The sequence below is a fragment of the Colletotrichum destructivum genome, chromosome 5 (genome assembly GCF_034447905.1).
Source record: "Colletotrichum destructivum chromosome 5, complete sequence".
In the NCBI taxonomy this organism is placed as follows: Eukaryota; Fungi; Ascomycota; class Sordariomycetes; order Glomerellales; family Glomerellaceae; genus Colletotrichum; species Colletotrichum destructivum.
The window spans coordinates 1,563,155-1,581,699 of record NC_085900.1 but is presented as its reverse complement, the minus strand read 5'-3'; the positions used below and the strand labels follow the sequence as shown (position 1 = coordinate 1,581,699).

General features: G+C 54.7%; 4 protein-coding genes across 4 annotated transcripts; 2 read left to right on the top strand and 2 right to left on the bottom strand.

Moving 5' to 3' along the window:
• Positions 1–2,780: 2,780 nt before the first annotated feature.
• Positions 2,781–8,145, bottom strand: CDEST_08069 (Putative cyclin PHO80). The gene is made up of 3 exons (XM_062924228.1): positions 7,089–8,145; positions 5,530–6,280; positions 2,781–5,462 (listed from the first exon to the last, which is right to left on the bottom strand). Exons 2-3 carry the CDS (start codon positions 5,921–5,923, stop codon positions 3,787–3,789), a joined length of 2,070 nt encoding a protein of 689 aa, XP_062780279.1. The 5' UTR covers positions 5,924–6,280; positions 7,089–8,145; the 3' UTR covers positions 2,781–3,786.
• A 363-nt stretch (positions 8,146–8,508) lies between these two features.
• CDEST_08068 (uncharacterized protein) lies at positions 8,509–10,837 on the top strand (the record flags this gene model as incomplete). Its single annotated transcript, XM_062924227.1, has 2 exons — positions 8,509–10,519; positions 10,589–10,837. Exons 1-2 carry the CDS (start codon positions 10,217–10,219, stop codon positions 10,835–10,837), a joined length of 552 nt encoding a protein of 183 aa, XP_062780278.1. The 5' UTR covers positions 8,509–10,216.
• Positions 10,838–14,146: 3,309 nt separating this feature from the next.
• Positions 14,147–15,857, bottom strand: CDEST_08067 (uncharacterized protein). The gene has a single exon (XM_062924226.1). It carries the CDS (start codon positions 15,809–15,811, stop codon positions 15,431–15,433), a length of 381 nt encoding a protein of 126 aa, XP_062780277.1. The 5' UTR covers positions 15,812–15,857; the 3' UTR covers positions 14,147–15,430.
• A 1,013-nt stretch (positions 15,858–16,870) lies between these two features.
• Positions 16,871–17,809, top strand: CDEST_08066 (uncharacterized protein). The gene is made up of 2 exons (XM_062924225.1): positions 16,871–17,351; positions 17,404–17,809. Exons 1-2 carry the CDS (start codon positions 17,300–17,302, stop codon positions 17,517–17,519), a joined length of 168 nt encoding a protein of 55 aa, XP_062780276.1. The 5' UTR covers positions 16,871–17,299; the 3' UTR covers positions 17,520–17,809.
• Positions 17,810–18,545: the final 736 nt, after the last annotated feature.

The following is an 18,545-nucleotide window of genomic DNA, read 5'->3' as shown; positions in this document are numbered from 1 at the left end:
GTTGGAGAGTCTATAATGCCCGAGGCTTGGTCGATCAACTGTGAACATGGGAATACTTGGTCTGGGTTGAGTTTGGAAATGTGTGCATATGATTTAGGTGACTGCACCTTTGGGCCTTTTCCCGACGCGCTTGCGCGTGTTCCAGTCGAGCAACCAAGGGACCACTTAGAACGACAGAGCACCCTCCTTCGTCCCAGAACCTAAGTTGCAGTCTTGTGTAAAAGGACAAAGGCAACTGCTAACCGAAGACAAGCCATGCCTGGATAGACATTCCTTGATCCGAAACACTCGACCCGATATCTTACTATCGTACTGTTTGGCCCCATGCCCCCTCCCCTGAGTTCTAATCTGGGAAACACAAGAACTGGTATAAATGAAGGCTTGAGGTAAAAGGACTTTGAGTGCCAAAACACTCGCAGTCTCCAGTAGCCCATAGCTACCGTTGGTCAGACAGGCAAGGATATGAACGGCTTGTTCTCGCTCTTGTACCAAGGCAAGAATCCGAGACATGAACTCCCCCGTACGACGTTCTCCGACTCGACGAGGCATTTCTGGATAGGTCGGGTCAATCGAAAGAGCCCTGTCCCACTGCGTGCTTCTACGAGGTACCCAAGACAGAATAGTCATGAGCGAGCATGGTAGGATATAGCGAGAGGGGTTCATGGCCATCTCTCGGTCAAGAATAGGTTCTTCCTTCAGCTTTGACAATAAGAATCGCGGACACGAAGACCGGCTGAAGCTTCCACACATAGATGGAGACGAATAACAACGCCCTGAACGACATGGGAACACTTCGTCGAGCATCACAGCCATAGCAGTCGGCCCTCTATGACCTCTCCCCCCCCCCCTGCCGAGGAATAGATGGGCATAATGATCAGTGGGATAACGTTGTACTTAGACCACACATATCTCTATACAACTTACCGTTCCTTGTCGCTCGCCCACGCACCCCGCCTCGACAAGCTTTCGCCAAAAAAGTGGACCTACCGGGAAGAACGCGCAGGAGTGAGCGGCGAAGAATGCAACGGACCTTGGCCTCCTCCGGGCTTTCCGTCACCGAAATCCCCGGATCGGACGGAACAACAAAGCAGAGCCCTCGGGGGAGAGGGGGGGGGCACCCAAGACATGCCCAGCTCTCGCTCCATACATGTCCCTAGTGCCGCGCGCGCGGATGCTTAACCTGAGGGGCGTCTCCATGACACGCCTTCGAGACGTGTGCTCATGCTGACAGAGCTCGCTCAAATAACCTCTCTCCCAACCCCGTCGTCGTTGTCTTCCAGAAGGCCCGACTCCTGGCTGGCCAGCGTCGACACGCCGCCGACCGTGGCACCGCACCTACTTACGTACATCGGTCACATTCGTGTCGCCAACGCGCTGGCTGATCCTCCACCGCCAGACATCGGCGAGCCGTATCAGGCAGGCCGGCATGACATGGACACTGTAAGTGACTTTCGCCTCCGCCGAGTGAGCAATCCGGCCAGACCCTGGTCTCTAGAGGCAGGGAAAGAGGGGGGACGGGGGGGACAAAAGACCTCACGCGAGAGCACTATTCCTGTAAGTCGGCTCGGACACAGTTTGCGACAAGCGTCGCGCAAGAGGCCATCGCCACCACACTCACACCCCCAAATGTCCCCAATATGACCTCCACCACCTCGACCTCTCCTCGACCGCCTCGAGGGATCTCCAAAGCAGAATCTCCCCAAAACCCCACCGGTAAGCCCCGTTCAAGCTGGCGTGCCAGGCATGAAGCAGTGCCCGACGATGGGAGCGCACGAACTCACTCGTGGCAATCGTCACCACCATGACACAACGCTGCCTGGCGAGCGGGCCGTCTCTCTTCTGGTGTCCTCGCAATCCAGGCTCCCGGGCCCATCGTGACATACCGCTAACCTCTCATCTTCCCCGTCACATCATCATCCCGCGGCCGGCTGGCGTGGCATCGGCTTCCCTGTTTTTGCTGGACCGTCAGGCCTCAAAACGCTCGTGTGAAGCCCCTCCCCTTTCAAAACGCCAACAGGCATCCTGAGCATCATTCGGCGACATTCCTACCGGGGTTGTGGGTGTGGATGGTACACCCACGTCTGTGCTGCGGAGCAAGCAACCATGGCTCCCTGTCTTTCACCTGTTCTGTGAACACGTACCTGACGGCCGTGTGAGGTCCTCACGCATCAGAATGCATCACCTTCCCTCACCCCGGCTTCAAACAGGAACGGCGCCAGGCCACCAGACGGTCTAACCCGAGCTGGCCCTCTCCCAACACCGTGGTCCTAACGCTAGATACTTCTATACAGCAGAAAGCGCCCAGTATCGAGGTACTCTCCGTCGTGCAATCGTGAAGCCAGTTTCCAGGACTCCTCTTTTTTTTTTGGAGGGGGGGGGGGGGGGGGCACACCGCTGCCGCTCGCCCTCCCCCCCCTTCGTGTGTTGGCCAGTCCAGCCCATTCGGACCAGTTAGCGTAAGTAACAACGAAAGAAATAAAGGACAAAAAAAAAGGTCATATGACGGACAACCTGGTTCTGCCGCATAGTGTGCGAGTTGGCTCCCTTACCTACCCTTTCTGGAAATCCTTCCAGGGGACAGGGTGGTTGAACCCACCATGCGGAAGCGAGGAAATCTTCTGGTGTGTGTTGTGTGTTTGTGTTGTGGCGGATGATATGACTCACAAATCAACCACTTACACGCGCCGTAATCGCCGATGAGGCATCGGCGTTGCTACGTCGGGTCGTGGCGCCACAGCGACTAAAAATTATCAAATCACATCTCTCGTGTTCCTCATTCTGGTCCAACAAAGCCGGGCCTGAAATGTGTTGACTCTGCTTGTCTCCGTCATCGGACTGTTCACTGCGAGCCCAAACATTCAGGCCCTCATCGTCGTCTCCATTTCGCACAAGAATTCTGGCAGCCCTTCACAGCAGGCCGCCACCGACTTTGCTGAGCGCATGTATCTAAGTTCTCCGTTATATCAAGTAAGCACTGAGCAGATTGGGTCGCTGACTGTCCCCTTTTACAGCATACAGTTCAATGAGGCTGTTTCCAGCGCAAGAGGGGCAAATACAACAGAAAACTCGGTTCCAGATCTGGTGGATTTGAATTGATAGGCCGGACAGAGCAACAACTTGTGTCGTGGTCAAAAAGCTAGCTATGAATCTCTCGAATCTAGCCTCATCGCTTTCCTTGAAGTTGTAATAACACGTGCTGTGTCCTTCTTATGAAAATGTTCGATGACCGCGGCGGGTGACTTTGTCTCCACGCGCAGCGGATGATATGTGTCTCATCCGACTCGTTCTGGTCGCCCCTTTCGGATCTCCCGTCGAGCACCCAATCGCACATTACCATACTCTGAACGCGGGCGGTTCAACTCGCAAGACCCATCTCCGTCCAAGAGGCTTGACCGCAAACCGGGTTTCGTCGGGCTAACAAACGCAGAGAAATTCAACAACAAAAAATAAACGTAAAATCAACTCTCTTCTTCAGCAGGTGATCGTACAAACACAAGCGCGCGGCAAATGTCCGCCAAAAGACCCACTTCGCCATCCACCTCCCAAATGCCTGTGTCCTCTGATGATGCATGCAAGATTACCACGCTTTTCGTGCCGTGCCCTGACGCCATCTAAGCTGTTCTAAAGACTCGATGAACCGCTAGGTGGTATCAAAAGCTCTTTCCATTCCCCGCCGCCCCGTGATGGTTTCGTTTTGACAAAGGAAAAAGGATATTGCACAAGAAGGTCAAGTTGTGTTTGACGGTTGACCGTTGGGGTATCTCGGGAAAGTCGCACAAGGTGTGCTTAGTTGAGGATCCCATCCCACATGCCCGGTCCGCGGTATCCATCGATGGAGTGAAGGGCAGTTTCGTAACCAGGCGTCGCTTCGTTGTCGCAACATACGCGCTTGCGAGGGGAGCCTCGCTCGTTCATAACTAAATGGGTAGTCCTGGGGCGAACCAGAGACTGAGCCCACTGCTTGCCAGAGTAATTGCCTGACAACATGTCGCGAACGTTCTCTTGGAGGGAGGCATCAATGATAGAGACACCGCGAGCGCGCTTGCGCGAAGTCATACCAACTGGGGTGGTATCGTCAGAGCGGTAATTTTGTAGTTCTTGAAGCGCTCGTGCAGCATCATTCGCGGGGTCGTGGACCATGTCCTCCAGTTCGCTTTCTCTTGGAGCCAAGGGAGTGTCCAACGACATATCGCCCAGTCTTCCCACCGGGCCGGTGTAAGACTCAGGCGATGACGTAATGCAATTCTCTTCGTAATCTTCAGGGACCGAGGCGATCGTCGGTCTCAGGCTCGACCTCTCACTGCACAGCTTCGCAGACCGGAATCGCGCCTGGACACCCAAGTTGGGAGCCGGCGCGCTAGCCAGTGACGAGGCGGATGAGATGGAGGAAGAGCGCGAGGTTCGCGACGAGTCGGAAACCATCGATTCGGGAGAAGAAGCAGTCGAGATTGAGGTGGCGAGAGAAGATCGGCGAACGGGACAATACCCCTGTGGCGACGAGTTATTCAGAACGGAAGACCAGCGATCCAGACACTGGGTGGCAGTGACGCAGGAGGCCTGAGCCATGGCGAGACCCATCGCGTTGCCTTTGCCAACGAGGTGTGATGCACCACTCACAGCAGGAGTGTTGTATCCGCTCGACTGAGGCGTAAGGCGGGGAGTGGGAAGAAGACCGAGGGCGGGAGCCAGCCGACCCGGAGTGTAAGCAGTAGCCGGAGTAGGCTCCATGATAGTCGGGGTTTGATAGGATCTCAGTGTAGGGGTGAGCTCTGCCGAGTTGTAGGCTAAGTCACAGGCGCCGGTTGCAGGGAGGGCATCCCGAGCCGCCGACAGCATGGTGCGTTGCCGGGGAAAGCTGCGGGGGGTGTGGTTGGCATGCGCCATAGGAATCAAGCCTTCGATGTTGTCCAGCTCGGGGTTCAACTTGAGAATGACCATCTTCCAGTTCGAGCTCTGCTGCGCGTACCACTGGGCCGAAGTACCTGGTGCAGGGGGGGACGGGGGTGTGTACTTGAGAACAATTTCGGTCCATCGCTGGAAGACTTCGTCGGTGATGTGCAATTTCCAGTTGACGGCCAGCAAAAAAGCAATCTCGTTCTGGTTGATTTCTGCCGTGTTGAGGCCTGAAATCTTGCTCCATGCTCGGGCGGAATAGTTACGGTCTTGAAGATACTTGGAAGCGAGGATAAGCGCGGCAAGGAACATGCGACGGCCACACTGAAGCGCGCGGCATTCATGTTTGTCGTCGGGTTGTTCCATGGTGAAATCGTGTTTGGGGACATGGGGCTTGATCAGAATCAGATAGTACAGGGCAACTTGCAGGGTAGAGTAGCTAGTGCGCGAGCGACGCAGGGTTTCCTGGATAAAGGTACGCAGCGGCAGCACCGCCTTGCTTCCGAGCTCATTGCGGCAAACGACAGAAGAGAGGGGCCAGATGGCCTCAACAATCTGAGTCGAAGAATCTAGAAGGGGTACTGTGTCAGGAAACATTTCGGTTGTGCACGCGCTTATTTTCCTGTTATGGCTTACCGACGAGGTTGTCGACAAAGTTGACCTTGCGCTCGGCCTGTCGGACCAAAGTCGGGGGGGCACCAGAGCGAGTGTTGCTTGCGCTGGTCCGTCTGGGATTCTGTCGCAAGTCTTGGGGAAGAGCAACAGGGGCTTGCTGTGCAGGCTGTTTGGTCCAGAGGCTCGTGAATCTAGCGGCAGCGTCGCACGCAGCCGAAGATCGCGACAAAGAGTACGAATCGGCCGAGCCGGAATCGGATGTGTTGGTGGGGGAGGTCGAAGTGGAGGATTGGGAGGAAGCTGCAGACCAAACCGAACCGGACGAGACGGAGGTCAAGGATTCGAGGGAGGAGCTGTAGGTGTCGTTTCGGTAGGTGCTGACGAAAGCCGACGAATCATCTTCGACGTACTTCATCTTGGATATAAGGCGTGTGGGGGGGGTGTGTTTGGGGGTTTGGAGATTCGAAGGATGTACCTCCAGTCGCCGTCAAGTTAAGTCAACCGGGTAAACCGTTTAGGGAAAAGGGTTTGTATGAGCAGATCGTGATGCCGTATCGAAAACGCGAACCTCACTGCAGCAAATGATAACTGCGGTAAAGTCCTTGAGAGTTGTAGATAGGAAGGCGGTTTCTAGACGCAAGTGTCCAAAACCGACTTTACACGAACGATCAAACCGGAAGACGAAACAAGACGGGCGACTGGAGTAGATTTTGTAATTCGAAGAGGCATCGTTGGTTTAATGCATCTAACCGAAGTGGAGGGTGGGCGGTTCCTGGTTATATGGTGAGCTACTGCAGAGCCACCATCGATGCGATGCGATCAAGTGTGTTTGAGTATTAAAGAGTCGGGTTTGGTGATGATGATGATGATGATGGGTCGGGTAGGGGAGATAGAGTAGAGAGAGAGAGAGTGTGTGTGTGTGGTTGAGGGGAGAGTGAAGTGAGGTAAGGTGAGGTAAGGTATGCAAGGTACGGATTAAATGTGGCTGCAAGGAGAGGTTATATCCAAGCAGGATGGGATGATGTGACTCTTTTCGCCTTGCGCCGTGCTATCTTGAACGTGTTCAGAGGGGCGACTTGGGCTGGCGTGACGAAGTCGGAGGGCCCCTTGGGTGGCTCAAAGTCTGGCTCGAGACCCGGTTGGGTGTGGATGACTCTTTCGGGTTCCGAGTGGCGAAGGGGGTGTACCTGGTTTGTTGCCGCCCAGGCAGGTGGCTCCAAGTGGCAGGCAGAGATAGGCAATGGGGGGCGGAGAGGTAGGGAAGTGCGTGCGTGTGTGGCGGCAGGGAAGGAAACAGAGAGAGGACAGGAGTGAGTGGTGGCAGCCTAGGCAAGACCGAGAAGGGGACCTGGGGAGGTTGACAGGGGAGAGGGTGCGAGTGATCCGGCCGAGTGCGTGATTGCTCTCTCCAAGGGGGGGGGGGGGGGCAAAGAGAAGGACAGGCTAGCAAAACGAGACTGTTGCTGCTGCCGCCGACGGAGCTGCTAGCTGCGATCTGGTTGCTTGCCTAATCTTCCTCTCTGGTTCGGGATGTGGATGCTGTTGCTGTGCTGTGCTGCGCAAAGTGTCTTGGGACTCACCTGTGTAGGCAGTGCTGAGAGTCCCCCGGATGGAGATGGCTCTTGGCAACTACAGAGGAGGGTGGCAAAGGGAGTGCTGGACCAGCTGAGTCGACAGAGGCACCAGGTTGGAAAGATGAGTCGTATCGTCGTCTGAGTTGTTGTCGTAGCCTTGCCGAAGCAAATGATTAAAAGAGTGAGTATAAGGTAAGAGCTGTAATGTGATTACAGAGTATTGGGGGGGTTTTGAAGGCAAGAAATAATGAGTAACTTTGAGAGAGATGGGGTGCGCGGAAACGCTGTAGGAAGGTAGGCAGCAGAGGGACTTCGTCGGGTTTTCGACGAGGAAGGCGCGTGTGACTCGATTGAAGCTGGAGTGCGATCTCAAAATATACCAGCGTAAAAGGGAGTTGAAAGCCTGCTTTGCCTGGCTGCTGCTGGTAGCTAGGTGGTTGAAAACGGGATGTATCCGTAGGTTGATCCTTTGTTAGTCGCAAGGAACAAGTGAATGCCGCTGCGGTACAAACAAGGAAACCTAGGGATGGGCGAGGGTTGGACGTGTCGTCGTCGTGTGTCGCGTGTCTGATGTTGAGGATTTGTGGCGATGTTGGCGGGATGAGTAACGTGACCCAAAGGGAAGGGGGGTGGTGGTAGACCGAGATGACTCTTTGGAAGTGAGTGAGGGATCCGGCAGATTAGAACACGAGGAGTGACTGATTGATGCCGAGGCGAGAGGAGAGGAGAGCGGGAGTTGCAACACAACGACTAAATCCAGGTGACAAAAGAATAAGCGGAGAGTTGGTCTTGAATCTCGTCCCAGGTGTTCCTGAGAGGAGGCACGTCGAGCAGACTTCGGAGAGTCGCTGTCGTACAAATTTAGACCTTGGAATCGAACATGGCGGCGGCGATAGTTCGATAGAGCAAGAGGAAAGGGAAGGGGGGAGGACACAAGTGCACGGCGATGTGGGCGCGCCGATAGTTTTGAATGCCTTGGGGGGAAACGCTGGTAGCACCTCAGGACGGTCGGTATGTACGGGATGCTGGCAAGGAGGGAGCAAGTAGGTACATACGACAGGACGCAAAAAAGATACATGGATCGAAGTACCTGCCAACCTTTGGGAGTTGTCAAGACCGGCTACCTTTGCATCGCTTACTACCTACTGCTACCTTGCTTTGCTTACCTGTAACTGCTTACCACCTCTCACTCGACAGCTTCTCGCTGTCGCTGTCTACCTACCTAGATAGTAGGGAGAGAGAAACGACGAGGGGAAGGGGGGAGGGAGGGGATGGACGCAGCCGGACACCCAGCGAGTCTCAGCATCCGTCCACTGTCTTTTTCTTCGTCTGCAGGTGATTGGCCTGCGTCATGCTGTATTGCGGGTCTCCGACGCCCTCCTTCCGGGGGGCACATCGGAAAGAAGAAAAAAAGATGATGGATCTCCACATTTCTCTCTCTCCCTCCCTCTCTCTCAGACTCTCAGTGTCCTGTCGAGTGCCGTCTCTCGCTATTACGTCTTTCTTGTGGTCCTACTCCTCCTCTTTACTGCTGTTACTCAAACGTACCGTGGGCCAGCTGCTGTTCATACACACCTCTCACAGACTCACAGACTCACGCAGCTTGCACCTTGCCTCTTCCCACACTCTCTCACACGTCGACCCCACCTTTCTGCTGTCGTCGTTGGGTTTACTCTCATCTGCTGGTGCTTCATGGCCTGCCCATCCAGTGTCCTTAGGGCCTACAGACGGTGCATGTATCTACCTTATTCGTGTCTGTCCTTCCGTCAGGTACTGCTGCTTCTACTCCAACTTAGCCCAATAGCCTGAGATGCGCCCAAACTCCCCCGTCCACTCCAACCAAAACCGCGTCCATTTCGATCCATACATTTGTCTATCTATCTGGGTGCCTGATGAGTCTTTTTTGCATCCGCATCATCGTCTGCGTCGCCGCGTTGTTACGCTCCTGCCCAACCCTGGCTCGCACCTCCCAGCAGGATGTTTCTTGCCTTTTGGCTCTGGCTTCTTCCGTGGCCACTTGGCCGCTCTCGTCGAAACCTTCTCTCTGATTGGTCAGATGCGTTCGGCGCCATGTCGTTTGGGGCTAGCGCCACCAAGCCTAAATGGCTGCTCAACCACTCGTGCGCGGCAGCAACACACCTTCGCAGCCCCCACCCTTTGTGATTTCTGGCAATCCTGCACAGCTGAATGGCTGTTTGCTGCCCAGCCCCAAAGCCGGCAAGGCAGGAAGGTTGCTGCGGAGGAGGAATGGAAAGGAGGTGGGTAAATATGGCAGGGACAAACTAAAAAAGAAGAGTCATCCTTCCTTCACCTGGATGCCCTCCCACCCCCTGGTCTCCACCACCGTAATTGTTCTTCCTTCTGTGCCATGGCCGAAGAGGGAACACACAATGGTCTTTTCCATTCCATTCCATCCCATCTCATCCGTTTGTGCACGCCTCCGACGTCTTACTGCTCCAGCTATAGCACCACCTGCTAGTAAACCCACTTCTGGGCATGGACAGTGAGTGATTCATGAGTGCAGTAAAGCATAAGGCAGGACGATGTTGCCCGCCTCTTGGGCTCCCCGCTTGTCCAAACCCGCCGTGTCTCCCGTGCCAAGCCGGTGAAGGTATCACGAGCCCGGCTGTCAGCATCCATTCATCTCTATCCCACGGATTGCATATCGTCTCTCCCTGGTGCCGGCGTTTGAGGGAAATCGGCAAGAATCGACTGACAACAGCTGTTGTCTCGTCCATGGTCACGCCACTGGTTGGCCGAGCTTCACTTTCGAAGCAAATAATTCAAAGGAAAATCGACCAAAAAATTTTCTGCACGTCCTTCTGTTCCATCATGCCACCACACCCTCAAAGTTTGGCGTCGTGAAGCCAGCCAACCGCGACGCTCCCAATTACCTAGGCCGCAGCAGCAAACCGCCTGTACGAGAGACGGTGACACACGACTTGCCCACCATTCTATCTCTTCTGCGCCAATCAAAGTTGCGGCCGAATCTCGATAGCCAGCTGTGCTACCTCTCCTCGGTCGTCTGCACAGAACCCCAGTACGCATGTTGTTGTTGTTGTTGTACGGATACTGTTGCACGATATTACAACTCTTTGGGTTTCCGCTTCAGGATCGACCACAGCCCATAGGTGATGGCACTGCCCTCGCCCTCTCCGCCTCCGGTCTTATTCAACACGTCGGCGATGATATCATTCTCATTTCGGTATCGGGCTGTTGTTCGCGACCCTGCGTCGCTCTCTGCCGAGGTTGAACCTGTCTTATTCCCCATACGGTATCCGCAGTTTGTAGATACTATGGGTCACTGGACGGGTCATGGGCATCTTAATATCCATCCAAGGTCACTGCTCCCAATGAATGTCGACTCGTCGAATGGCCCAGAGCCTCTTTACACGCCTGTGATATGTCGCACTCGGAAGGACTTTTGGATCCGAAAGGTTTGAATTAATTCCTGCTGCGCGTCTCCGCGCTTCCCTAGGCAGACAGGCGATTTCTCAGCCGCCCAGCTTTGGTCAGCCAGGCCTGAAGAAATGCTTGCTTACACATGGCGCTCGCCAAACCTCGGAAACAACGGAATCGTTACATGTGGCGACAGATTCAGCCACACTGTCACCAATCTCCAGGTCATCTTACGTCTCGCCGGTCTCTCGAGGGCTCCACAGCGCAAGCCTCGCTGCTCAGTAATGCTCATCTCAATGTTACCGCTGTCTTGTCTACCGCCTAGAGTTCACGACCCGAGCGTCCCGTCGTCGTAGCGCATGTGCAATCATGTCTGGATCAAGGCGGGTCATGACATCTGGTTTCCCTTGTGTTCATGGCAACCACAACGACACTACAGTTATTATCGAGGGGGCGCATTAGGATGTGGCGGAACCATCTCGATGATCCTGGCCTTCCAAGCATGTCTGCTTGACGCCTAGAAACACTCCAAACATCACCGGTGGCAGCTCTGATACACCTTTGCGAGGTCAATCATGTTGGAACACGCCAGGGCAATACTCAACGCGTTAACTCCCACTAGTTGCATATCCTCATCTCGTGGCAGCGCACAACGTGCACAACTAGAAGAGGTACCCTGGCGAGCCCGCATGGGCGACATTTTGGGGGAAGGACAGAGTCGATACAAAACCAAACCAGCGCTAAACTTGCCCTTTGGCCTTTCTCGGTAGGTGTCTTGGGTGTGTCCCATTCGCCTGATGCTCTTAGCCTGGTCGACCGTCGAGCTGGATACTCGGACTGCGCGTACCGGTCCGTTTCGCCCGCCGGACTGTGCTGGGTGCGCCCACTGCGTCGGTCGGCACTGGCAAGGCCACTGAATCAGTGGAGACTGGACACGCGGGAGACCGACCGCCAGTTTGGACCCCCTCCCCGGCTAGCATACGAGGATTTATTCCGATTAGTACCGAGCCTGTGAAGTTTGGCATCATCTACCAAGCAAATGTCGAGGGATTTCCCCATTGCAAATTGGCCAGCTAGTCGAGAACTGCACGGGGGTGACCAGTCTTCTCCCGGTCGACCGGCTCTCCACTACGGATTCGTCATGGGGCAAGAAATCACTAGAAACCAGGGGATGGGAATGGCATCAAGTTTGCTGACGGGATAGAAGGGAAACGGCGTTTTGCGCCTGTTTTCTTTCTCCAGAAATCAAGTCATGCCGTCATCTGGCCACTACCCCCCTATGCAGTTCGCTCAGGCATCACTCGGCCTTTGCTGCACGCTCCCTGCAGCCTCACTGGTGTTGCCATGTCACACCTCTCCGACGCAGCCTTCCCCGCTCCGCCCCGCGGCAGGACATGATTGGGTGCCGTCTTTCGTGCAGCAGGCCAACGGTTTCCAGGTTGTCTTTCGATAGCGGGCAATGATAATCAAGGCGAGATCCAATGATCATGATCTTGGATGGAGAGGAGGGGCGGCGCCAGCTAGCTACCATTGGCCATCTTCTCATCGGTGCCCTTCCGAAGTCTCATTCGCCCGAGGACCTTAATCCGAGGATCAGGTTGACGACAGCGGAGTCGTTCGAACACTGATGAGGGTGTCTCACCGTGCAAGATCATCGTCAAGCGGAGAGCCTCGGTGTCTGGCAAAGAATTGTCCAGCTCATGGCCAGTGGACTCTTCAACGTCCTTACCCTCTAACGTGCGATCGCCTGCGACCAATGAACGTCGCTGCGTAGCTGACTGGAGGCCGCGATGAGTCAACTCTGGTCGCCAGGAGATTTATCTCCGGCGCCGGCGGGTGCTTCATTAACCACACGCGGGATTGGGGATTTGGAGTGACCAAGAGGTCGATGAGGAAATTCTAAATCTGATAGTCGGTGTTATCCGGATCGCGTTTCTTCTCCCATTCATACCATCATCGAGGCCGGCTTCTGAGGGGAACCATGACCTACAAGAGAATAGAGACTTTGCGAATGTGCGGAAAGCTGCAAGAAGCCGCGACCGTGATTTGCCGCGCGGCTGCTTTACACGACTCAAGCACAAACGGACCACGAAAGAAACTCGGAACCAGCAACGATTGTAGGTATTATCTCGTTACCGCGCTCGTCAAGGGTAGGATTCGCTTCGATATTTTACGGCAGATTAAAGAAATTTCTAGTGCAAGTTGAACCTTCTCCAATAGTTTAGCCATGAAGGTGACACACCAAAGGCGTCGCCGAGACAAACCATGGGTGTCTACTGGAAGCATCGGCAGGCCCAGACCAACCAAAGGCCTCGAGCGGTCCAAAGAGGTATACTTCGAGAAGATGGCGGGCTTTTCTAGCTCGAACGGGACTCCGTAGTAAGTACGGATACGGTAACATGAATGACGGTCCTCGCCGCCGCGCGGGGACCACATTGGGTTTCAGCACCGCCCGAGAGCTCAACCGAGCGGAACGTAGGCGGGCACACGCACGCCAAAGGTTGGACCAATCTCGTCTTCTTCAGCAATGACTATGGGTGACGCGACTCCGACAACCCCTCCAATATCCTTTTGCGACGCCAAACGAGCGAAGGACCCCCCTTCCGAGAGACATTAACGCCGCCACCCGGATTACCCCGTGTCTATGTGAATAAACAGACATGGCTTGATATCGATTAAGGACAACAATAAAAATATTCGGCCACGATGAAGAGACTGTCTGGTGATTTTCCATCAGTGTGAAACCATGGAAAAATTGCCTGTCAAATCACACGACTTTCATTCGTCGAAGCTCCCGTCAACCGCAACCATGACCAGATTGCGGGGTGGAGGGCGAGCTGGGCTCCTCGCCTGTCCTCTTTTTTTGTAATCTTTGCCGAAAGAACGAATTGAGCGGATAAGGTTTAGCAGCCGTGACGTTGACCGAACTTGTTTGTTGGCGGGCGGGCGGGAAACCCCTCACTTTGCCTCCCTCTCGCAGGCAACCCGTTGAGTAAGGCGGCCTTCTCTGCGCTTGGCAGGAGGCAAATGCCCAAGGAACTCAAGTGGTGTGTGGGAGGAGACCTGTCCGTCCTGCTCCAGTGCTCCTCCGGAAGTGTCGGTGATGGGAGTGGTCATAGCTTGACTGGCAGCGCAAACCATCGTGTACAGATTACCGGCTAGCGTCCTTGGCTCGGTTGGTTGACGTCGTCTACTTACAGGCTTGAGTCGCTTGACTACACCATGTATGAGAGACATTGGCCCTGGCGGCGAAGCTGTTGGACCCGGTCCTGTAGCTGATGTGTTCAGACGCGACGGCGACGCTTCGCATGACCTTTCAGCTCTTCAGGCGTTACTTACTTCCTCGTTGTCCGTCATTCTTCAGGCAGCGAGGCTCATGGTCAGAAGAGAGAAAACCAGGGGGGAGGGGGTGCTTCGGGGTGCTTCGGAGGCCATTCCGGACGAGTCCTCCAACTTCACTCAAGCCACTTCACTATGCCACTGCCCACTGGTATTCGGGCGGTGTCGATGAGACATGCAGGCAGCAAATCCTCCATTATTCCTGGTGACCGCTCTCGCCCACTTTCCATGGCGCCGAGGGAACGCCAAAGCCCCGCGAGACCCTCTTCAAATTTGAATCCTGGTCCAGGCAGCAGCATGGATTGGATGGCATCCTCGGCTGGCCCACCGGCGACCCCAGCATCGCCAGCATCACAACTTCCACAAGGCAAAGCACCAAGGGAACAAGAGGGGCGGGCCTATTGGTCTTTTGGTCCAACTGGTCATCACAAGTTCGCAAACAGGCTACCAGGCGGCTGCTAGCTAGCCAGTCCAGCCATCGCTACCGCAGTGTGCAGTTCTTCACGCGTAGGCAGCTGAAGTATAGCCTTGCATGAGCTTACGCCGTGAATCTCATCTCAGATCAGATCTCGTTGGAAATCCTTCCCCCCTCCTCCTCCCCCCCAGCTTACACACTACGGAGACGCTTGTCATTAAATCCTAGACGTCGGGGAGGTGCAAGGGTATCAACTGTCCAGTTGCGCGAAGACGAAAGTCCCAACCCCGACGAATGTGGTCAGAATGGACTAACAAGGTGCCGCGAACATCGATCGGTGTATGTAAAGATACGCGTACGCGCTGTGTCTTCACGATAACACGCCCTTGTTTGGCCTGCCAGGTAGCAGCGCGCGCACGCGGCCTCGGGGTAGAGATGCGAGCGCTTGTGACAACGTGACCAACAAGACCGGTGTCGGCGGCGATAGTGATGGGGTTGTTGTCGCTGGCGTTTAGTCACCAGCTTAACCACGATTATCGGCGGCTTTATCTGACCATCACCAGAGAATGACTCTTACTGTCCCTCTATCGCTTTCGGGTGCGGGGAGGGAAGCCAAAAGGGTAAGCAACTCACGGGACTCTGGAACCATGCTCCATGATACCCTTTGAACTCTTTGCCCCCTCCTTTCCTTCTCTTACTCAGGCGAATCCGAGCATGTGGAACGAGGGGGACAGGGTGTCGATCACAGTTGAGTCGATGAGCTGCAACGGTTCCCGCTTTGCGCAATCCAAACCCACTGACGAACGACCCGTGGGCCCCTATGTGGCATCCCCCGTGACAGCTTGCCCCTCAGAATGTCGGATCCCCCTTTTGTCCTGCACGACTCGTGCCAAAAATAAAAACAAACTCCCACGACGAGGGAAGTTTCCCAGGGTCTTGCTCCATTTGTTAGAGTATATTGGCACGACTCATAGCGTGGGCCGTCTCCATGGGAAGGGCACCGCCGCATGCGTCAAAGTCGGTGTTCACAAAGGCCGGCCAGCCGGCCGAGGAGTGGGAGGAGCGGGGGTGGGTGCTGGGCGCAGTGCGCAGTGCGACATATATTTCGTTCATCAGCCTCTCTCTCTCTATCTCCCCTTTTGGAGGCGCGCGTCCGGGGTACCTATGTGTGTGGCTGTGTCGGGGCCACGGACGATTAGACAGGGTCATGTCTTGATGCTAAGTTATTCCGAATGATAGCAGACTCGAACGCAGTTGCAGGACGGAATGGGTTTTGGAAGAGAGTGGATTTCTCAGAGACTAGACCCGGCGTAGTTGGCGGCGAGATGCCAAGACGAGAGGCTGCCCGGCTCCCGGTGTGCGGTATCGTCAGAGTCCAGAGCCCGGCGGACTGGCGGACTGGCGGACTGGCGGGTTGGGCTGACTGGACGGCGCAGGCTTCTCTCAGCTTGGTGACAATTTTTTTACCAGACGGGGAATTGTTTTTTTCCCCTTCTTCTTTTACTCTATTCTTCTCCTTCCCCCCCCATTTCCGTTCGTGATGCGTCACCGAGGAGGCTGCTGAGTCATATGACATGCGGGCTGGGTGGCTGGCAGGTAGGCAGTAGGCAGCGAGGCGGAGCCATCACAAGGCTGCGATGGTCGAGCACCTGGAGGAGTGGGCCGATGGTTGCTGTGGGTGGTGGAAGAATCATCGTGATGACGGATGAAGTGGTGTTGTCTGCCTAGACTTAGCCGAGTTGCCACGGCTTTGACGCGAGTGGCTCCCGCTCGTTCCGGGGGTTGTAAGCCAGACCGAGTGAGCAGACCCTCCCGGTTGGAGGCGAGGGTGGTTGGTGGTGATGACAAGGGAGACGTGAGCCAGGCTCATTCATGCTTCGTTTGACAGCGGCACATGGGGGCTGAGGATGAGTAGGATGTGAATCATCGTGATGGGTAACTTGTTAAGTCCTGGTGCCAGGAGTAGCCTCTTGGTGAGATGGCTGCAGGGTCTGGATCTTGGGGCTCGCTCGTGTCAGGCTGACAAAGAGGTTCGATACCGTGTGGGAGTACCTAAGGAAGCGAGTCTCTGAGGCCGAACTCGAGCTGATGCCAAGGACAGCCAGGTTCGCGAGACGGCGGACGGTGAAACAACGCCCGCATGTTGATTCGCCTTTCTGTACTGGTCTTCTGAGGTGTTCCTATTTTAGTAATTGTTCCGGGGTGTCTTTCTAGTCGTATGGGCATGATTCAGAATTGGAAACATAACCCCGTGACGAGAACCGTCCTGTTGCTGTCCCGATTCCCCAGGAATTGTTCCACGGGACGAGTACAATGGTCGAGGCCCAGGTTTGAGCTCTCCGTCGGTCGCCCTCCCCTCGAGTGCGGAAGTTGGACCACCACTTGGAGCCGAGACTGGGTCATGTCAGAACTTGGAGACAACAACACATGAATCCATACGAGAAGTCCACGTGTCTGGAATGGAAGCCTTGCCGAGGGGCCGACGGGGCGAGCAGGAGCGACCAAGATATTGAGTGAAGAGGCCTTCATCGGTGCCTGTTCATGTGTGACTCAGTCGGCTGTACAAGATGTTATCTTCCGGTACCTGCTTTTGATTGGTTTTGGTACCATGAGTGTGTTTTTCGACAGCACCACGTCCATGATCGTGCCTAGTTGGAACTCGGCACATTGTCGATGTTAAAGATCGAGTATCTGTGCTTGTGTGTGTACGTGGTAATCGAAAACAGCTGGACGTCGTTGTATGTCCAGTCTTGTGGCCCTCGACTGCGTCTACATACAAAGATCTTCACAGGGAGAGTAACCAACAGCGAGGGACCAGCTCTCTCGTCTTAACCGATCACGGACGCCCTTTTCCTCAATGTCTGTATTTGCTTGGGATAGACTTGTCATACCAGGAAGACAGGACATCGGTGCTGAGGGATGACAATGATGAAACAAAGCTGACAGATATCTTGGTGCTCACGTCCCAGACAGGGAGGGACGAACTTGATAATGTGACAAGTCTTGCTTCTTTCCAGTGATAACAAGGAGGGGGGGTGTGCATCTTTGACGATGGTCCCGGCTGATGCCTTTCCGGGTTACCAATAAGTCGAGTGCTTCCAACTCGCAGCCGTTGGGTAACTATTTAATCTTCATCGTGGGCTAGGTTGACGGGACTGACTATTCTAGGCCTCATCAAGAATGTCACTGCTCCCGGTAGCCACTCACCATTGCATCAAGCCTACAATCTGGTCATCAAGACATCGGAACCGGTAAGAGAGTTCTTCCACCGCTTCGCCGACTAATTAGACACTGTCGGTTGATTTCGCGCGCTCAGAGGTCTACGGCCAAGATTTCGAAGACCCCTCGTCGTTGAACTCCTATGGTACTGGTGGGGAGGCAGAAAGCGCCTTGGAAAAGGGCCTCAACAGCTTGGTTTCCGCATATACGGCCAGTTAATAGCATGGGTATGGATAGGATATATTGTTCCAAGCCGTTTCGCAAACGTGCTTTCAGCTTTTCATAATGGCACTCAAAACACCGCCTCCGTGATAGTTTCCACAGGCGAAAACAACCATGTCACTTTTTCTTCTCACTCCTTCACGAAATGTCATGTAGCGGAACAAGACGTGCCTTTCACTGTCCACCAATTGCGGCAGGAAGCAGAATACATCGAGTAAGTATGCAACTTGCGGATCTTCACCACAGCAAAGCTTCCAGCGATAAAAGTGATCCAAAAATCTATGGCGTTTTCAAGTCGTCCACAGACAGCAAAAGGAAGCGTTTTCGAAAACGTCGCCAGGTTCAGAGAACGAACCGTCAAACATGTTGGAGGGGGCCGAGGCGACTCGGCGTATACGTATCTAAAGGGAACTTAACTGACATCATTGACAACAAGGCGAGACAGAAAAGGATATGGCAAGGAGATGACGTGCGGGTTTGCTGAAAAGGAGGTTGCAACGCCGTCCCCGGCGAAGAACCCAGACCCAGTACAGCGCGCGCGCTGAACCGGACGTTGCTCAGAGCAAAATGCCAGACCAGCACTCTGTTCAGTGCCAGCAGCGTCTCTCGGATGTAACACCAGAAGAGGGAAAAGAAGAGAGGGCGGCAAGGTTAGATGAATCAATAAGCATAGATGAGAAGGGCACCGCTACTGATCCCTTCCGCAAGCAGTCTCATGGTTCACCACACCCATAACCGTTCGTGGTGATAGAAAGCGCGATGAGGATAAGAAGAAGAACCCGCGTCTTCAGGCTGGTAAATCCACGGCCCACAATCACCGATGTCTAGGACTTGAAACGAGAAAAGGCTTTGCGGCACTCTCCCTCCCT

Coding starts and splice junctions, on each gene's coding strand:
- CDEST_08067 (XM_062924226.1), bottom strand. CDS start 15,811: ATGTCATATGACTCAGCAGCCTCCTCGGTGACGCATCACGAACGGAAA.
- CDEST_08066 (XM_062924225.1), top strand. CDS start 17,300: ATGCCTTTCCGGGTTACCAATAAGTCGAGTGCTTCCAACTCGCAGCCG. Junction 17,352..17,403: donor TTCCAACTCGCAGCCGTTGG/GTAACTATTTAA, acceptor TGACTATTCTAG/GCCTCATCAAGAATGTCACT.
- CDEST_08069 (XM_062924228.1), bottom strand. CDS start 5,923: ATGAAGTACGTCGAAGATGATTCGTCGGCTTTCGTCAGCACCTACCGA. Junction 5,463..5,529: donor CTTTGTCGACAACCTCGTCG/GTAAGCCATAAC, acceptor TACCCCTTCTAG/ATTCTTCGACTCAGATTGTT.